Source organism: Macrobrachium rosenbergii, chromosome 19 (assembly GCF_040412425.1).
Source record: "Macrobrachium rosenbergii isolate ZJJX-2024 chromosome 19, ASM4041242v1, whole genome shotgun sequence".
Classification (NCBI taxonomy): Eukaryota; Metazoa; Arthropoda; class Malacostraca; order Decapoda; family Palaemonidae; genus Macrobrachium; species Macrobrachium rosenbergii.
Genome location: NC_089759.1, coordinates 6,859,370 through 6,877,960, shown reverse-complemented (window position 1 = coordinate 6,877,960; position 18,591 = coordinate 6,859,370). Strand labels below are relative to the sequence as shown.

General features: G+C 36.0%; 1 protein-coding gene and 2 long non-coding RNA genes across 4 annotated transcripts; 2 read left to right on the top strand and 1 right to left on the bottom strand.

The window, feature by feature from the left end:
• Nucleotides 1–1,872: 1,872 nt before the first annotated feature.
• On the bottom strand, nt 1,873–17,648 carry LOC136848606 (uncharacterized). Its single transcript, XM_067120976.1, has 5 exons — nt 17,510–17,648; nt 8,964–9,275; nt 3,402–3,573; nt 2,779–2,910; nt 1,873–2,524 (listed from the first exon to the last, which is right to left on the bottom strand). Exons 2-5 carry the CDS (start codon nt 9,265–9,267, stop codon nt 2,416–2,418), a joined length of 717 nt encoding a protein of 238 aa, XP_066977077.1. The 5' UTR covers nt 9,268–9,275; nt 17,510–17,648; the 3' UTR covers nt 1,873–2,415.
• Nucleotides 10,062–12,901, top strand: LOC136848422 (uncharacterized). The gene is made up of 2 exons (XR_010856014.1): nt 10,062–10,192; nt 12,334–12,901. It is a non-coding gene; the product is annotated as an uncharacterized lncRNA (long non-coding RNA).
• Nucleotides 13,518–17,699, top strand: LOC136848607 (uncharacterized). Of its 2 annotated transcripts, none has more exons than XR_010856060.1 (4): nt 13,518–14,576; nt 16,380–16,540; nt 17,198–17,336; nt 17,561–17,699. It is a non-coding gene; the product is annotated as an uncharacterized lncRNA (long non-coding RNA). The 2 variants fall into 2 exon arrangements; XR_010856061.1 differs by having other exon boundaries at nt 13,518–14,602.
• Nucleotides 17,700–18,591: the final 892 nt, after the last annotated feature.

Sequence of the window (18,591 nt, the reverse complement as noted above, 5' to 3'; positions counted from 1 at the left end):
AGGTAAATACTATTAGTCTAGCTAACGGCAGATCGAGTTACGGTGGGTTTGACGCTAAAGTCTTTTACTTTTGTCTCACTGTCTGTTCATCGATGTGTCTGTTACGCTTACTTTGTCATCGCAACTCCTCTTACACGGTTGAAAGGATTTCAGCCAAACTTGGAACAGAGTTAAACCACCTTGAGCATCGTCTGTAGGTCTACCGTCAGTGTGCGCTTTACCTTGCGTGTTTATCTTAGACCAGATGAAATCGTACCCTAGAACACGGTTGAGCTATATCCCTACAAGACTTCAGACATTCTCCTGAACACATATTACCGGGAGAAAATGATCGGGTTTATCTACGTTTGCAAGAACAATTACGTTGTATTCTTTAGCATACCGTCAATGGGAATGCTCTTAGAAAGTTGATAGAACGCCTGCAGGGTGCAGCACTAGAATGAGCGTTAGTGCTGCGTTACCTTAAGGAGCCTATTTGAAAGAGTAATGCGCCAACGCCTCAGTTTTCTGACTCCCTAGGCTGTTTCGGTTTTTTAGCTTTCCGTAAGAGAAAACTATTGTGCCGGTTTTTTCTGTCCATCCGCACTTTTTCTGTCCGCCCTCAGATCTTAAAAACTACTGAAACTAGAGGGCTGTAAATGGGTGTGGTGATCATCCACCCTCCGATCATCAAACATACCAAATTGCAGCCCTCGAGCCTCAGCAGTTTTTATTTTATTTAAGGTTAAAGTTAGCCATAATCTTACTTCTGGCACCGATATAGGTACCAACAACACAGGCCACCACCGCAGCTGAAAGTTTAATGCAGAATTTTATACACTGTACAGAAAACTCGTTTCTTCGGAGCATTTTTTACTTGTTTTATACGTCTATGTCTGCTGATTCGCCTTTTATATGGCTTTATTATTCCCTTTTGCTGTTTCCCCTTTGCTTGTGCGTTACATCTGGGCATATTACTAAAGTTTTTTTTCAATCCCTTCGGAGGGACTGAAACCAGATCAAAATTGCCTCTGGCTATGAGAACGGTAGTTCTCGTGATTTTACGTGTATTTCTAACAACATACCAAGACTTAAAACACAGTTAAAGGTCGTGATTGTCCTACACAGCTTTCTTTGTGATTATTATTATTATATATAAGGAAACCAGTAGAACTTCCCCGCTTTCCCAGGGTATCATCAAGAATCGTATTTTCCACAACCGTACAGGAATGATCATCAACAACAGATATGGAAAGCATACTACTGAATTTCCTTAATATTTCGAATTATAAAGAATATTTTGAAAGCTGTTCTCTCTAAGTTTCCTAATAAGAAAAAAACAAGGAAATGCTTTTCCTAATGAAAATGATAACAAAAATCTGTCTTTCTGAATAGTTGGATAGAAGTTTGTATTTCTGCATAACTCTTTTTATATTAGGCAAGAAGTGACAGTCTCTCTAGATGATGACAGTTGCCCTTTCTGTAATATCTTAATCCAGAGCAGGAGGTTTACCAGCAATTATAATGGCTGTTGCTCATTTAACAATACTATGTCCATCACAACACCACAAACAAATAAAAACTGAGTCACTGAATGAATGGGAACCTTGAGCACAGGGCGTAAGAGCCATCTATGTAAACATTTATCATTCAAAGATATTTTACACAAGAACACCTGTTGTGTCACCTCTGTCGCTGTAGAAATGATTCAGAGATAAGAAATTATTATTATTATTATTATTATTATTATTATTATTATTATTATTATTATTTGAAGATGAACCCAATTCATATGGAACAAGCCCATAGGGGCCATTGACTTGAAATTCAAGCTCCCAGAGAATATGGTGTTCATTAGAAAGAAGTAACGGAAGGTAAAGGGAAACACAGAAAGAAGAGATCTCACTTGTTAAAAAAGAAAAAATGAATTAACAAATCAATAGATAGATAAAAATTTAAGCAAATTATTAAAATGCAAGGAGAATTGTATTAGGGTAGTATTGCATTGCATCTTTGCTTGAGCTTTTGAAGTCTCAATTGCACGACAAAACAGGCCAGTCACTGCCATATTCATCCCTCAACCTACACAGAAGGCTAATAAGCGGCAAGATATAAGCATTTCATGAACCTGTCGTTCCCCATTCTTCCTACAAGATCAAACCACCTTGAACACACTAATCTACAGTTTTACTCATACTGACCTTTTTACCGTATTTGTTTAACCCTTTTTGTGTAACAAATACCTTTGGTCGAAAGACCACTATCTTTAATTAATATGACCTTTATCAATAATGACTTTTAATTATCTTCAAAGAATAAACAAGTGCAATCATAAATCTAAACAGTTGTGGGCACTTCTCACTAAGATTATAGAACAGCACATTAAATTAAAACATCTGTACAGCTGTGGCATTCCTGTTGTAGAGATTCCACTTGTCACTGGAAGATGGAATATGGGCACTCGGCAAAGAGAAGGGCACAGTCCTCCAGGGCAGCTCCAGCTTCTTGGGCTCCTTTGTAGTGTCTGAGACTCCAGACATAGGGACTGGAAAGAAACGTTGGTTCTGATTATGTCAGTGACTGATTACATTTCATATAAAAGTGGATTCTGTTATACTTTTCTCTTACTAGCCTTTCCAGAATTTTTCACAATGTACCCCGTCTTACCTGTAAACAAAACATTGAATCTGATTGTGTCAGTGCCTGACTACACTTCCTATAAAAGGGAATTCAGTTATATATTTCAGTTGTATATTTTTCTTATGAGCCTCTCCAGCATTTTTCACAACCCCGTCTCACCTGATGTACTCCACAGCGTCCCTGATCAGAGGATAGTTGGAGGACGCTCTCTGAAGTTCGCAGATGGTGCGTTCCTTGCAGATGTCTTCGTCGATTCTCATAAAAGAGAAGACAGACTCCACTGGATCGATGCTAAAAATAAAAGGACTTATAGCACTTTCTCTTCTTCAAGAACCGAGAAATTTTCGAATACAGACTATCCTTGGTATAACTGGATGTTAATGAACAGCCTAGAAAACTAGAAGCAGGAGTAACATGCAAGTGGAAGTAATACTTTGTGTTCATAACTAATTTGAAAGGTATCACGCACGTGAAAATTTTTCTTGCCAATCTTGGTGATGATTTTCTATGACGTGGTACGAATGCAGATACTTTTTCTATAAGCAAATGTAGAAATTTTCGGTCTATAATCTTTCTTGGCAATTTTTGTATAAATCAGTATGTTATCTTAATTTAGCAAGACACTGACCCCTCAGAACCGAAACGTATGATGCTCTGTTTCCTGTTTTTTAACTGGGTATACTTTCGTCCCACAACCTATAGTCTTAGCCACCTGTTTACAGTTGAAGCTGAATTAAATATAAACCCTTTCCCCGCTGTACGGAGCAGTCTGTCGTGCGTACCTGTTCAAAGCTCGCTCCAGGAGCTCTTGGTTCAAAGCAAAACTCCAGTTCTCCAGGGAAGACAGACTTCGGCCGCTGAGAACCGGGGCTACCAGCACGTTGTGGATGAAGTAGACGCAAGCGAGAAGCATGAGATGCGAATTCGTCAGCGTTCCTATGACCGTGTAAAGATCTGTGAGGAATAAGAAGAAGAAATATCTTTCAAAGAGCTAATTCTTGTGACGCTCAGCGTAAACAGTTTTGCTTAGTGGAAAGTTTCTTTTCGGAAGTCACAAGACGCCTGTGACCGAAAGATGAAAATTGCGATGCTTTACTACTCCAGATAGCTCTACTGGAAGAAATCTTTTTCGTGTGTAATGAGTGGGTGCTAAATGTTCTCCATTTTTCAAAGTGTTCAAGAATTACTTATGTAGAATTTATTTCAGAAATACAAGTTTGTGAAGAAATTTATATATATATATATATATATATATATATATATATATATATATATATATATATATATATATGTGTGTGTGTGTGTGTGTGTGTGTGTGTGTGTGTGTGTATGTGTGTAAAAGTGAAATGTATTGTTTTAAATATCTCTTAGAGCGAATACATAGGCATTCCATATAAGGAAATAAAAAATTCGATTTCTACATATGAATTAAACACATTCTACAGATTATATGTGTATATTTATATATATGTGTGTGTATATTACATATATATATATATATATATATATATATATATATATATATATATATATATATATATATATATATATATATGACTTTTACTTTACACACACACACACACACATATATATATATATATATATATATATATATATATATATATGTGTGTGTGTGTGTGTGTGTGTGTGTGTGTGTGTGTGTGTGTGTGTGTGTAATATAGCGTGTCTACAATGTATATAAAAAAGTTTTTTTTATTCTTTTTATTTCTTTATGTGGCCTTCAGTATATTAATGCCTATGTATTCGCTCTAATGTTGAAACTTAAACTCTGTAACATTTTACCTCTGAGTGTTATGATGTTGCCTGAAAGGGTATTATCAATGTTTTAAAAGCATATTATTCCTTGAACACTTTGCGAAGTAAAGCGTTATTTTAATTTAAAAAATAAAAAACTGACCTAAAAGTCATTGGGGATTCTGTTTCTGTAACACTGTTAGAGTCCAATGACTTATTTGACAGGTGCGTGAATGACAGACAGACAGACAGACACGTGGACAGATAAAGCAATGGAGCAACGCATCCGGTTTCTGTCAAAGGACAGAATGTGAGTCGCATCCGGCTAAGCTATACGGTAAAACCGTATTCAAAAGACCACACCCCGTCACTCCTACGCTTCGCTCCCTTCCCGTATTTTCCTCGTAAAGCCAAAGGACTAGATCACTATCGGGAATAAAGAGGAAACGAGAGAATTCGAGAGATTCTAGAAGATGGCGTTTCTCTCTCTCTCTCTCTCTCTCAACTACAACCGGATGTTTGGTCAGCGTGGTATTTGTGACGTCAGCATTCAACGACCCCCTCCCCACCAAGAGATTCATGGTATTCGGAGTTGCATTTTGACATATTGACATTTGAAAGTTTTTTTTATATCTTTTGACATTTTACAGGTCTCTCTCTCTCTCTCTCTCTCTCTCTCTCTCTCTCTCTCTCTCTCTCTCTCTCTCTCTATATATATATATATATATATATATATATATATATATATATATATACATACATTTGCTCGAGTACGTTAGTGATAAGAGAGGAAGAGCGTGATATATTTGAAGCACCAACACAGGTGCTGCTCTCATGCGCTGCATATTTTGTATCTCTAGTAAAATTAGGCAAATGAAAGCAGTTAATTTGTTTTATTCGGTTAAATTTCGATGTATCCTTAAAACTGAATCATGCAATGCAAATTGAGGAAAAATGATTCAGTGTCTCCTTGAAATTTGCATGTCAATTTTTTTTTATTTATTTAGGCCTTTTCTGTTGCCTATAAACAGATAAACCCATTCACACACACACACACACACACGCACACACACACACACACACACACACACACACACACATATATATATATATACATATATATGCATGTATATATATACATACTCATATTATATATATACTATATATGTGTATGTATGGAGTAATATATATATATATATATATATATATATATATATATATATATATATATATATATATATATAGAGAGAGAGAGAGAGAGAGAGAGAGAGAGAGAGAGAGAGAGAGAGAGAGACCCACATACCTGCACCCTCACATACAGGCTTGATTATGTATGCATCAAAGCGTTTATGAACGAACACACACCCGCTCTGTATATCAGCACTCATAAATATAAACATGGTAATTACCCTATTAAAGGGAGGCTCATTTGCATATTACATTTTAAAAAGGACCTTTATCCGCATGACCTACCACGAATATGATTCTTTTTAATTATTAAAAGCATTTTTTCCAGTTATTAACGATTTTACCATTCATATTTTCATGCGTTATTACAACTTCTAAGTAATTCTATGACAGACAATTGGATTCTACCAACTACATCCTAATATATTACAAGAAATGATTAAACATCGGTATCTGCCCACAGTAAAATACCTGTAGATGAGCAAAGGAAACCAGGTTAAATTGCAAAATATAATGACCACTTCGCCATGTCAAACCGGCTGCAAGAGAGAATGTAAAATATTTTGTTAGAGGAAGATTGCAACTGGGCAAGAACCACTCAGTGACGCAACAGTGACGTGCTGTGACATCACGGAGTTCCTATTTCCTTCGTCCCTCCCACACACTGAGCATCGCGTTTCCCATAAGGAGCCTCCCGCTGAGATGAGCTCTTCTCCAGCCTCTTCTTCTTCTTCTTCTTCTTTGTTTTTCCCGTCTTCGACTGAGTTTCTTTTCATGCTTTTTTTATTTGCTCCAGACTCCTCTTCTTTACTTCTTCTTCTTCTTCTTCTTCTTCTTCTTCTTCTTCTTCTTTGTGTTTCCCGTCTTCATCTGACATTTCCTATTCATGTTTTTTTTTTTTCAGACTCATCTTCTTTATTTCTCCATCTTCTTCTTCTCCTTCGTACTTGCTTTACTCCAGCTTCCTCCTCTTCATCTTTTTTCGTCGTTCTTTTGCCTCTCTCCATCTCTTTCTTCTTGTCTTGCCCACCACTCAACGGCTCTGTTTATGGTCTGCTCCTTACTTTACAAGAGGGAGAGATTTACTCTCTGGGTGAGTTTGTCTCGCTGTTAAGCAGCTAGCAGTTTTAATATTATCACCATCAATGTAGCTTTTATATTTTGGTTTTAGTTTTCTGCAAAAGAAAACTAATGTGCTGGCTTTGTCTGTCCGTCCGCACTTTATTCTGTCCGCCCTCAGATCTTAAAAACTGCTGAGGCTAGAGGGCTGCAAATTGGTATGTTGATCATCCACCCTCCAATCATCAAACATACCCAATTGCAGCCCTCTAGCCTCAGTAGTTTTTATTTTATTTAAGGTTAAATTTAGCCATAATCGTGCGTCTGGCAACGATGTAGGACAGGCCACCACCGGGCCGTGGTTAAAGTTTCATAGGCCGCGCCTCATACAGCATTATACCGAGACCACCGAAAGATAGATCTGCTTTCGGTGGCCTTGATTATACGCTGTAGCGGCTGTACAGAAAACTCGATTGCGCCGAAGAAACCTCGGAACATTTTCAGTTGTTTATTGAATTAATGTCCTTGTATGATAAAAGAAAAAGCAAAGGAATAGAGAAATGTAAAAAGATAAGGATAAACAAATATACAGAACACCTAGGGTAATCCAGATATCCACTGGCTTTCGTTTCACGATTTGCATTTTCAATTGAATTTCTGTTTTTTACTTTCATTTCTTACTTCAGTTTTTATCGTTTCCTTGTTACGTTCCAAAAGATGCTCAGAACAGTAATTATCGATCAATTATCTTCTTAACATCTTATGATTTTTGTGTCTGACAATTTTGCAATATTTTTCAAAAGCATAAAACGGCCTCTCATTCATGATTTGCTGTCAGTTGCTATTGATATACAAGTATTATGAAGGTACTTCATTGTCAACAGTAGGAAAGCAGAGTAATATCCATTTTGCTCTTACATATATATATATATATATATATATATATATATATATATATATATATATATATATATATATATATATGTAGCATTATTTAGACTTGATGTGTAAATTTTTATTTTGAATATTTCTGTAAGATTCAGATTTTTTATTTTGTATTCCTGCTCTACATGATTGAATCAGAGACAGTTATGCTTAATAATCTAATCTGAATTCATTCTTCTCTAGATATTGCTTCTGCCCCTGACAAGGTGATTTCATTGGCCATTTTCTATACGTACTATTTTGGCTCACACTCTGAATGAGATACCCCTTTCTTCTCTCAGGCAACCACATCAACGCCTTCTGAGTCTTCATATTTATCATTTTCATATTTCTCTCTTTCTCTTTCCATTTTTTCTTCTTCCCATAATCCCTCTGCGTTTGAGAAGCAGATTGGCTTCAGTGTAATAATGGAATATGAGTTTTAGCACAAAGACCAAGTGTTGGAACCCATGAGGTCATTTAATGCTGAAAGGGAAATTGAGAGTAGCGAATGTTTGAAAGGTGTAGCAGGAGGAAAACCTTGCATTTGTATTGTGAAACAATTGTTAGGAGAAGGTTGAAAGTATGACGGAAGAAAGAGAATATGAATGGAGGTACAGTGAAGGGAATGAAAGGGGTTGTAGCTAGGGGCCTAAGGGTCGCTGCAAAGAACCTTAAGTGATGCCTACATGCACCGCGTGAGGTACAGGGACGGCGCTAACCTCCCTACGAGAGCTTCACTGAAGGTTCCTCTTTCTCCTCTCTATTCTTTCTAAAGTAAATAGTACCTTTAGTCGCCAGTTCCATCGGCCTTCGCACAAAGAAAGTGCTATAGCAACTTCACTCTTTCTTCGACACACTTTTGATATTTCTTTACATAACTGTTGAATATTTTATGATATTCTCCTGAGTCAACACAAATTCTAACTTCATTATGAATTGGCCCTCAGATGGAAATCACGTAGTAATTAAGCTTAAAATGTGATCACCAATCTTTCTGTTGATTATTGTACCTTTGCATATATGTATATACCCTGATACCAATGTTCAGAACAAAATTGGAATGAAAAGTCCATGGCTGTAAGCATCAAAGAGGAGTTATAGGTTATATTTAACGTCATCTGAACAGTACTAGCTCCGAGATAATTCACTGAAATTCCAATACCTCTGAGAAACACAGACGTAAGTGAAAAAAAATATTATCATCAATTATCATCAACTACGTGTGCTCGAGAAAAATGGTCAGGACATTCAATATTTTCCCTCACTTCATTGACAAACATTATTTTTTCTTTTAGGATTATGATTTACTCACTTGATATTTGTTTCCTCATGAAACTATCCTGTTGCAAGATCCTGAAACATCTTAGCATTGATAGATGGAAAGAAACTGTTTAAGTGGCTTCTTATTACATTACCTACATCATCGAAGTCTTCAGGGCCCTGCCTACTGGAAACCTGCAACTGTTTGCTGGAAACTGGATCGATCTCAGGAACTCTGCTCTCTTCGGTGGAAAATTGGTCACGTCTGCTGGAAACTCGACCATTCTCTGCAACTTCGTTCTCTTCGTTGGAAACCTCTTCGTATTTGCTGGAAACTTGGCCATTCTCTGGAACTTGATCCCGTCTGCTGGAAACTCTCTGGATGTCCATTGCATAGCCATGAGTCACGAGTACTAACGCAACTAATAATGAAAGCACCAATTTGCTTGTTGGCTCCATGATCCCAACTGAAAATGAACATGTTAAGATACTTTCGTATTACATACTTGAACGAAGAGCTTATTGAAACACAGAAGCCGTTTAAATAGACAGTGCTGAGCCATTACTGCATTTAGATTCAAATTGGGGAAATTGATTTTTACTAAAAATGTACATGAATGAAATACACAGAGGCTTTATGTCACAAACTAAAAGCACAGATGTTGCTAGGAGATAATGTGCTGATATTTTTACAATGTTCTCTCTCTCTCTCTCTCTCTCTCTCTCTCTCTCTCTCTCTCTCTCTCTCTCTCTCTCTCTCTCTCTCTCTCTCTCACTTCAGAACTGGAAATCTTACTCAGTTTGAGCATGGGATGATGAAAAAGTCGAAACTTTCTATATATTTTACTAGAATGTATTCGATTTTATTGACCTGTGACACAATCACAGACAAAAATGGATCACGGGAAATTCCCATGAGTTACTTTATCCTCTATATTAACACACAGGGGGAAATCTACTGCCTGAATATACATACATACAATTAAACGGCTAAATAGATTTACATTAATGTGTGGATGTGTATGTAAAATGATTAAGACTTGTTTAACAGCAGATAAACGTATACATCTCTTTGAAAAAGAAGAAAACAAACCCCTTCGTAAACTAACTTACAAGTACCATATTTTTATCAACTACAAAAATATGAAATTATCGTTGATCGGGCAGCTGAATACCTAACAGCTAAGCCAGCTATATAAGTGGAATAAAAACGATAACCCTATTAGGAGCGCAAGTAAGCTGACTGGCTGGCTGGGGCCTGAATCAGTAGTGTGAGTTACAGAGAGCCGTCAGTAATGAATTCTTTTCTGTCGCCTTGAAACCTTACGCCACCGCTATCTCATTACTGCAACGAGGAGAGCCGTTCCAACGATGCTTACCTAAAGTAATCCTCTTAAGATTTTAGTATCTCTACAGCTGCCGCGCGACTGTTTTAACCGTAGAGAAGAGCCGTTTCAGAGGCATGTCCCTACTGCTACTATTACTGATATCTTTAGCCAGTACTTGTAAAATGCCGAGGGAAATGTAACCATCTCCGTGTTCATGTAATCTATAGGATTAAAGTTATAAAATGCATTTTTGTTATACGAGGAATGAACGCGCCATGTTCCCAACTTAAATTTGAAATGGCTTGTGGGGAACACATCACTAAACAGGTCATAACAAAATGGCTTATTTCAAATTGCTCTTGTTAAATTAAATGATGGTGTACGTGTACCATCATTTTCTTTTTTTATTTCTTCTTAGTGGCCTTGGCTGAGGTTGCTTATAGTGTGCGTGCTTGCTAGTTTCTCTCTCTCTCTCTCTCTCTCTCTCTCTCTCTCTCTCTCTCTCTCTCTCTCTCTCTCGTGATAAAGAGTCGAGGAAAAGCAACAACACAAAAATTCGAGTAAAAAGCTGACACGCAATGCCAAGGAAAGTCATTTTTGCTCCGCAGTCACTTCAAAGTAAGTAACTATTAGAGTATTAAGATAATTAGGCTCATATCAGGGTTCAGGGTAATGCCTCCGCTGTGTTGCGTGGCTTAGGTTGATTACATATAGACATTTATTATCATGTCTTCAAATGCGATGCTTTATCTATTTTTAGTTTATATTTAATGTATCAAGACGCTTTTCATCCTTCTCTAAGAGCCACCTAATGTACGATCGGATATACTTGATGTTTGAACGACTCTCAATATTCAGTATGGTATTTTTATTTAATGTTTTATTTCGAATGTGTCAAGGTCAAGTTTAACGTTTGAATTTACCGAAAAATGTCATAACTTCACATTTCATTTGATTTTTAAAATTAATATTTTTTCTTGAATGCAACTCCTTTTATATGAAGCCAAATCTTTATCTGTATCGCTCACAAGATTTTTATATATATATATATATATATATATATATATATATATATATATATATATATATATATATATATATGTATATATAACATATATATATAATCAAAAGAATATATATAAATACATATGTATATTTATATGTATATATATATATATATATATATATATATATATATATATATATATATATATATATATATATACAGTATATATGATATGTGTATGGAAAATTCTTTTACATAGCCTGAAAAATCTAATAGATTTGTCGCATACAGAGACAGTGGAGAAGAAAAATCATTCCATTCTTAAATAAACCAATCTTTGGATATATATCTCTCGTCACATTGCACTATTTCGCCTCTTTCATTGCACTTTCAGTGGAAAGTCCGAGAGTTCTTCACCACTTTGCACTCACCGGATTAAGGTTTGAGCCACAGATAAAAAAAAATATCACGGCAGGAAATCATTTGTAATTTATATAATGGCCGGCGCTCAATGCCCGAGATACATCTCGGGGAATCGACTATACTTTTACTCACGTACTAAGTAGTTTCTGTATTGTTTTATATTACTTTTGTCTTCGTTTTTCTGAATCCCTTCTCCGCTGCTGTTCATATTCGTATGCATCTGTTTGTTTATCTTCGTCCGTTTAAAGATTTTCCCTTGAATTGTACAGTATTCCACTTATCACTTATTTTTTTGGTTATCTTTGTTAATGTGTGACTTCCATTGATATTTACTATACTTTACTATGTTTTGTCTTTCATTTCTGAGATTCTTTAGTCTGAAAAACTTGTTAGCAAGTAAATAACACTCTTTTTTGGTATGCGTTGTATATGAATATACATACATTCAGTACAGTAATAATTCCTACGAGTAACTTGGGCTTGAAAAATGGATTTAGAATGTTTTTTGGTATCGACAGCAGAAAGCAATGATACAGGAAGGTAGACACAGCATTTCTTTATTTTCAAAACATCACATTATCAAGATACCTACAAACATACCCCTGCTAATTGACACCGAAGGAAACAATTAAACAAAATAGGAAGGGAAATGCATAATAACAAATATACAATGATAGATATGATGCATGATCATGAGTGCATGTGAGCATATACATATTCCGCAATAGAAGGAACAGTTATATAACTAGATCATATAATCTTTGGCAGACGTCTGGTCCAGGGGATGCTGAGGTCAGCAATGAAGAAGAAGAAGAAGAAGAAGAAGAAGAAGAAGAAGAAGAAGAAGAAGAAGAAGAAGAAGGAGAAGAAGAAGAAGAAATAAGGGTACCTGCCAAAATCGATAACCGGTCCTCTCGTGTGGATGATACAGAATTGTTACAGAGGATAGATAGATATGTAGTTAAAAATACTGTGGTCTCATTCACAAAGGTTTACATGAATATTATGGCTAATACAAGGAAAAATCCTCGTTTGCTTAGTAATTATTTAAATGCTTTTTTTTTTATTGGGAAGTTCTACTTCTGACAATAAATTTGTATTATGAAATAATGAAAGTGAGAGTTCGTGATTTGGGTAGCTTGTGCGCGCGCCCACACGCACGCACACACATATAAATTATGTATATATACACATGTATATATAGATAGATAGATGTATTTACTGTATATAAATATATACACATACTTATATATACATATGCATAATATATATATATACATATATGTATATACATATATATATCTGCATGTGGTTGTGAGTCTGAACAATTACTAAAGTCGCAAATATGGTTTGTTTATGCCTAATAACTTAGGATAGAAGCGAAACAGAAAAACAAAATTTAACCCCGTAGTGGGGTAGTGCCGTCAGTGCACCTCACAGGGTGCACTGTAGGCATTACTAAAGGTTCTTTGCCGCGTCTTGCTATCCACCTTTTTTAAATAATTATTTCATAGTGCAACTGCGAGGTTTTCTTCCTGTTACACCTTTTAAACCTCCTTTACTCTCAATTTCCGTTTCAGCGCTGAATAAACCTCATAGGTCCCAGCGCTTGGCCTAAATCTTACATTCCTATCCTACCAAATCATACAATATATCACATTAACGAGAGAGAGAGAGAGAGAGAGGGGGGGGGGAGAGTTATTATAAGAACCACAACAGACGTAACTAATCGTATGGGTGATACTCAAGACTTGGTTAAAAGAAACAGAAGTATTTAATCCGGCACTAAAAAAAATAACGTTTTTCAGTTGCTGCGTATTGCTGTACATACGCACATACACGTGCACATGCATATATATATATATATATATATATATATATATATATATATATATATATATATATATATATACATACATAAATACATACATACATACATATATATATATATATATATGTGTGTGTGTGTGTATGTATTAATCACTGGGCTGGGTATCAAGTCCTTTTTGCTCATTCGTAAGCACCGACGCTTTCACCCGATTACTTTCAGAAAATGATATTGCGTCTCAAGAAATGAAAGCAAAACGGAACGATATTGGAACCAGCTGTTCAGACATTGTCATTTAAGAAGAACGATAAAAGGAGGAAAAGAATAAAAAAAAAAAGATGAAGAAGAGAAAATTAGATTTCCACAGAGCTGAACGCTATCCACTCCGGGAACGTCTCTGAGAAGCTACAAATTTTTATGGAGGTGGCAAAATGCTCCGCTAAATAATTGGATGGCTCAAGTGGGCCCTGTATTTAATTCTGGCTACATCGCTTCTAGACTGAATGTATACATTCTTTCAGTCAGTCTGTCTCAAGGTCTGTCGCCTGTAACTAAGAATCCTGTATTCTATAAATACTATAAGTTGTTGGTTCTGTCTTTTGTAACTCCAAGTAAAATGAAATTTTAAATAAAAACGAACCATAGCAGTGATTCCAAAATAGCATTGAGATTCATTCAATAATTGAAAAAAGCAATATTTCGTCAACTATAGTCCATGAAATGGAATCTATCTCTTTGAATAAAAATAATAAATGTAAACATCACCCAAAATGGTACAGAAAAGTCGTAAGACCTATGAATTAATTTCTGCTGTTTATTGATCTACGAATGGCGCTCTCCTGTCGAGTGGAAGGGAACGACCTGACCAAATCAACAAGAAACTAACCCGAGGAAGTAGATCCCATTCAAGGAATAGGATTAAGCTGAGAGATATAAGGGAACTTAGACTGACAGAGAGAAGGGTTCACTCACTCACTCCCCCCGACGGAGATAATGAACCTAACAATTAAAAGAACTCTTATCATCATTCCTTGGACTTGTCAGGCTCACCCCTCCCTGTTCTGGCAGTCATTGTCACTTTGTCAGTTCTCGTGTGGAGTCACAGGGCTATAAGTGGGTCCTGGGAATTATCTTCCCATTCAGAGATCGAGGGATACGAGAGGCGTGATTCGCACTGGATCTAGTGAGTTCAAACTCGTTTTTTGAAAGGTGAATACAGCAATAATTATTATGCGAATATTATTCTGAATTATGTTATGCTGCCTGAAAGCCTAGACGCGTGACGTTGAATACTTGCGTGGCATTAACGTACCATAGTCTCCTCTGGGTTGATTAAGAAGTGTAATATATGATATAACATACACTAATGAAGAAAGCTTGAAATTTACTCGACTGATGGCAGTAAAGCAAAATATCATTTAAAGGCTTAACCAAACATTGCTTATCTGAAAAAGGTCCTTCAATAATAAGACAGTAAGGGTCAAAGTTGCAATGGATATTGGGAAAAGGTACAAATGGTAACGTTTAGCACTCTATTCTTTTTTTAAGTTACCCTTGCTATCGTCACCGTGAATTTCTATAAACAGGGAAGAATAGAACAGGTATAAAAAAGTAATATGCTTCCCACATCAGTAAGCAAGGAAACGTAAGGTTAATCAATATTCCCCATCACAGAGCGTATTTCAAAGAAAAACCGTTATCTCGTCCAAAATAAATTGTTTGCGTCCGTGTTCACTCTTTGATCACTGACTCAAGATCACGCAGAATGTACCAAACATAATTTCATCGATTTTCCGGACAACTAGAATACTCAGAATGCGATGTATAATAGCAACCGCTTTCAGTTCATGCATTGTATCACAGCTTTTGAGTGTGACACAGAGTTCTAGAACACCTTATATTTTAATGCATTCTGCTCAAAGTGAAAGCAGATACGCGTATGGCACACTATTGCTCTAAAAATTGCCTAATGGGTTGTTTTTGTAACAATCCTCGAATGCGGTTCATGTGGATCAGTTTATAAAATGAAATTCTATTCCGAGAATCCATGCAAAACATCATGAAGGTGATAAAATATTAAAGAGAATAAAGGGAATTCAGTTTCATGTAAGAAGGATGACGGTATTTGAAGCGTCAAGGTATTTCAAATGTGCTGATCAAAGATGTACTTAAGAATGCACTTAGAGATATGCAATGTTTTATGAAAGAATTCAAGCAAACTCAAAGAGGAAACGGGGGAAAAATATTCGAAATGAACAGTCGATGTTCTTCAAGAAATCTAATTTTTTTCTTATGGGGAAATAAACACGAAGGAATTAAACAAAATATAACCCAACGCGAACCATTACACTATCAACCGAACAACATCTGTTACCACACTTGCTTTGCTAGAGCGGAAGAAAAGGTCTCGATTCCTCACCAGGAGAAAACTGAATGATAATCGAGGCAAAACTGCGATGCCAAAATGAAAGAATGATAATCGCGGAGGGCACTGAATAATCCGGGGAGTAGAATGGGGCAGTAATTTTATTATCAAGAATGTAATGTAAATGAGACACACACTCACACACATTAATTATCTGTGCATTAATGCAGTTACTGACAGGACCTCATTGAAACTGGATGGTATCTAGCGGAGATATTTATTCAATAAAAGTTACAAGCTTTCCAGGACTAACAGTCCCCATTGTCAGATATATATATATATATATATATATATATATATATATATATATATATATATATATATATATATATATATATATATATATATATATATATATATATATATATATATATATATATATATATACATATATATATACATATACGTACATATATACAAAAGTAACTTCTTATATGATATGATAAAGTCCATGCGCATACACATGGAAAGACATGTATTGGGATGAAAAATTACTACTTTCTTTTTGCCACTTAGATGAAAATCCCTTGTGTTATTCACTTTCCCATCTCTCTCATACAGAAAGTAACTGCCTTCCTTGTGTGCAAGAGAGGAACACAGAACTCAAGACAACAGGTGTGAATTCAAATAACAGGTGTGAATGACATTGTTCTGTCTCATTCTCCCTTTCTGAAATACACAGACACAGACTAACGCACTCTGTTTGTCTGTGAACCCTAATGGTAAGCGAATACATCTAAAAAAAAACCATCAAAGTTGTGAAAAAAATCATTCTTTTTATTTTCTTTAATTTCGCTTCGATATTCAAAGAGAGTGATACATCGCTTCTCGTATCTACTTTATCGGCAAGATAAAAGGGATCATGTCAAGATTAGCGAGCCCACTCGCAGCAGGAATCGCTATTCTTTACAAGAAGATTATTGGGTTCGTTGTTCTTTACATGGGAATAATCGGGTTCGCTGTTCTAGACATGAACACTTCGGTACCAGACTTTGATCCCCCAGGGACTAGTACTAAACAAGGCGAAGTACATTTGGTCCCCCCAAGGGCTAGTACTATAAACACGGCGAAACAGTGTAGATGAATCGCTGTTTCGCCGCTTTTAGTACTAGCCCTTATGTGGAATCGGAGTTCGGACTGGAAAGGGTTGGCCATTCTTTACTTGGGGATCATTGGGTTCGCTGTTCTCATGGAGATGTTGGGTTCGCTAATCTTGACATGATCCGATGAAAGGATAGAAAGAGTGCCATTAAAAATTTATTCTTCTAGCAAAATAGAGAACACTTTTTCATTTTGAAGCATAACCTTGGGACATTTTGAACACTTGATTTGTTCTAGCTGTTGTTTAAAAGTTACCTTAAATATTTATGTCTTTCCAGGTAGCCAATAAAGATGTGGTCTAGACCAGATAGTGGGTACACACTACGGTATCAATCAATTCCGATAAATTATACGATCTGGCAGAAGACACAGAAGTCCTTATGTATACACATTTACAATTGTGTATACACCATATATGTATGTATGTATATGCATATATATATATATATATATATATATATATATATATATATATATATATATATATATATATATATGTATATATGTACACGTGCGTTTACTGAATAATATCTTGATGTCCTGCAGTATGCCAAATGCGATCACTTCAAAAAGACAGATTTCTCGCTTACCTCTTATTATCTTGATTTAGGTCGATCTTTAATAACTTCTCCTGGTTTCAGAATGATCTAAACCAGAGACAATCGACAAGCAAATCACCTGCAAGAAGGTCCTACACTGTCGACACCTGGACCCAAAGTGACAGATGACCCACCTCCGATGCCAAGGCGATTTGTAAACAGGCAGAGATCTTCTGGCGCCTGTCTCTGTGTCTTAACGGGACAGAATACCACGTAATGCTTCATAATTCTTATTTTCATATCATTTTCCCCCCTACTTGGGGATGGATGATTAGGTCATCCTGTATTGGGTGCAGATGGAGAGAGATTAAACCTTGCCTTTATAAATGTCTGAAAACTTCTGTAAGATGTTTATTTAGGAGTTACTTTCTTGCAACTGCTCTGCTTCCCTTAACATGTGGTAATTCTGTACAGGACTCTGAGAAAATGAGTATGAGTAAGATGAACACAAATCTAGCTTCTGTTTATTCTTAATTTTGCGCCTTCTTAACTTTATTTTGAGTAGAAATTATCAAAGAAATGATACAAGCGATGTGCCATCATTTCAAAACAAAACTCGAACATACAGAGCAATAATGGAAATTGCTGGTAAGTTATTCTTCTTCATTTCTTAGTCAGGACGGATTGTCGCGCCTAACCTAACTTGTAATTAGATGTTTTCATTAGACCATCCGTGTTTTCTGGAAAGAGATGTGGGTCACTCATGTGGAGATGAAATCTCTCTGCCTTAGCATCTTTTTCTACAGGTGCTCTCTCTTGCTCTGAGGGATTGGGTTCCTGAACAGAACAGTTGCAAAATTAATTGTTCACAAGGAGGCAGTCCTCTGTAAACAATAAGGCCTAAAAATTATGGAAATGATCTGTCAAAGTTCCAAGAAGAGTCATCATAAATTTTGAGTATACTGATATGCATTGACCGCATAAAACAAGAAACTTTGGTGTATTACTTAGAGAGATAGAGAGAGAGGGAGAGCAAACAATTTATTGGTCTTCATCACTGATGAGAGAAGACGTCAGTGACATTGTTGTTGTAACACTTGATTAACCTAGATAGGGAACGGAATCTATTAACC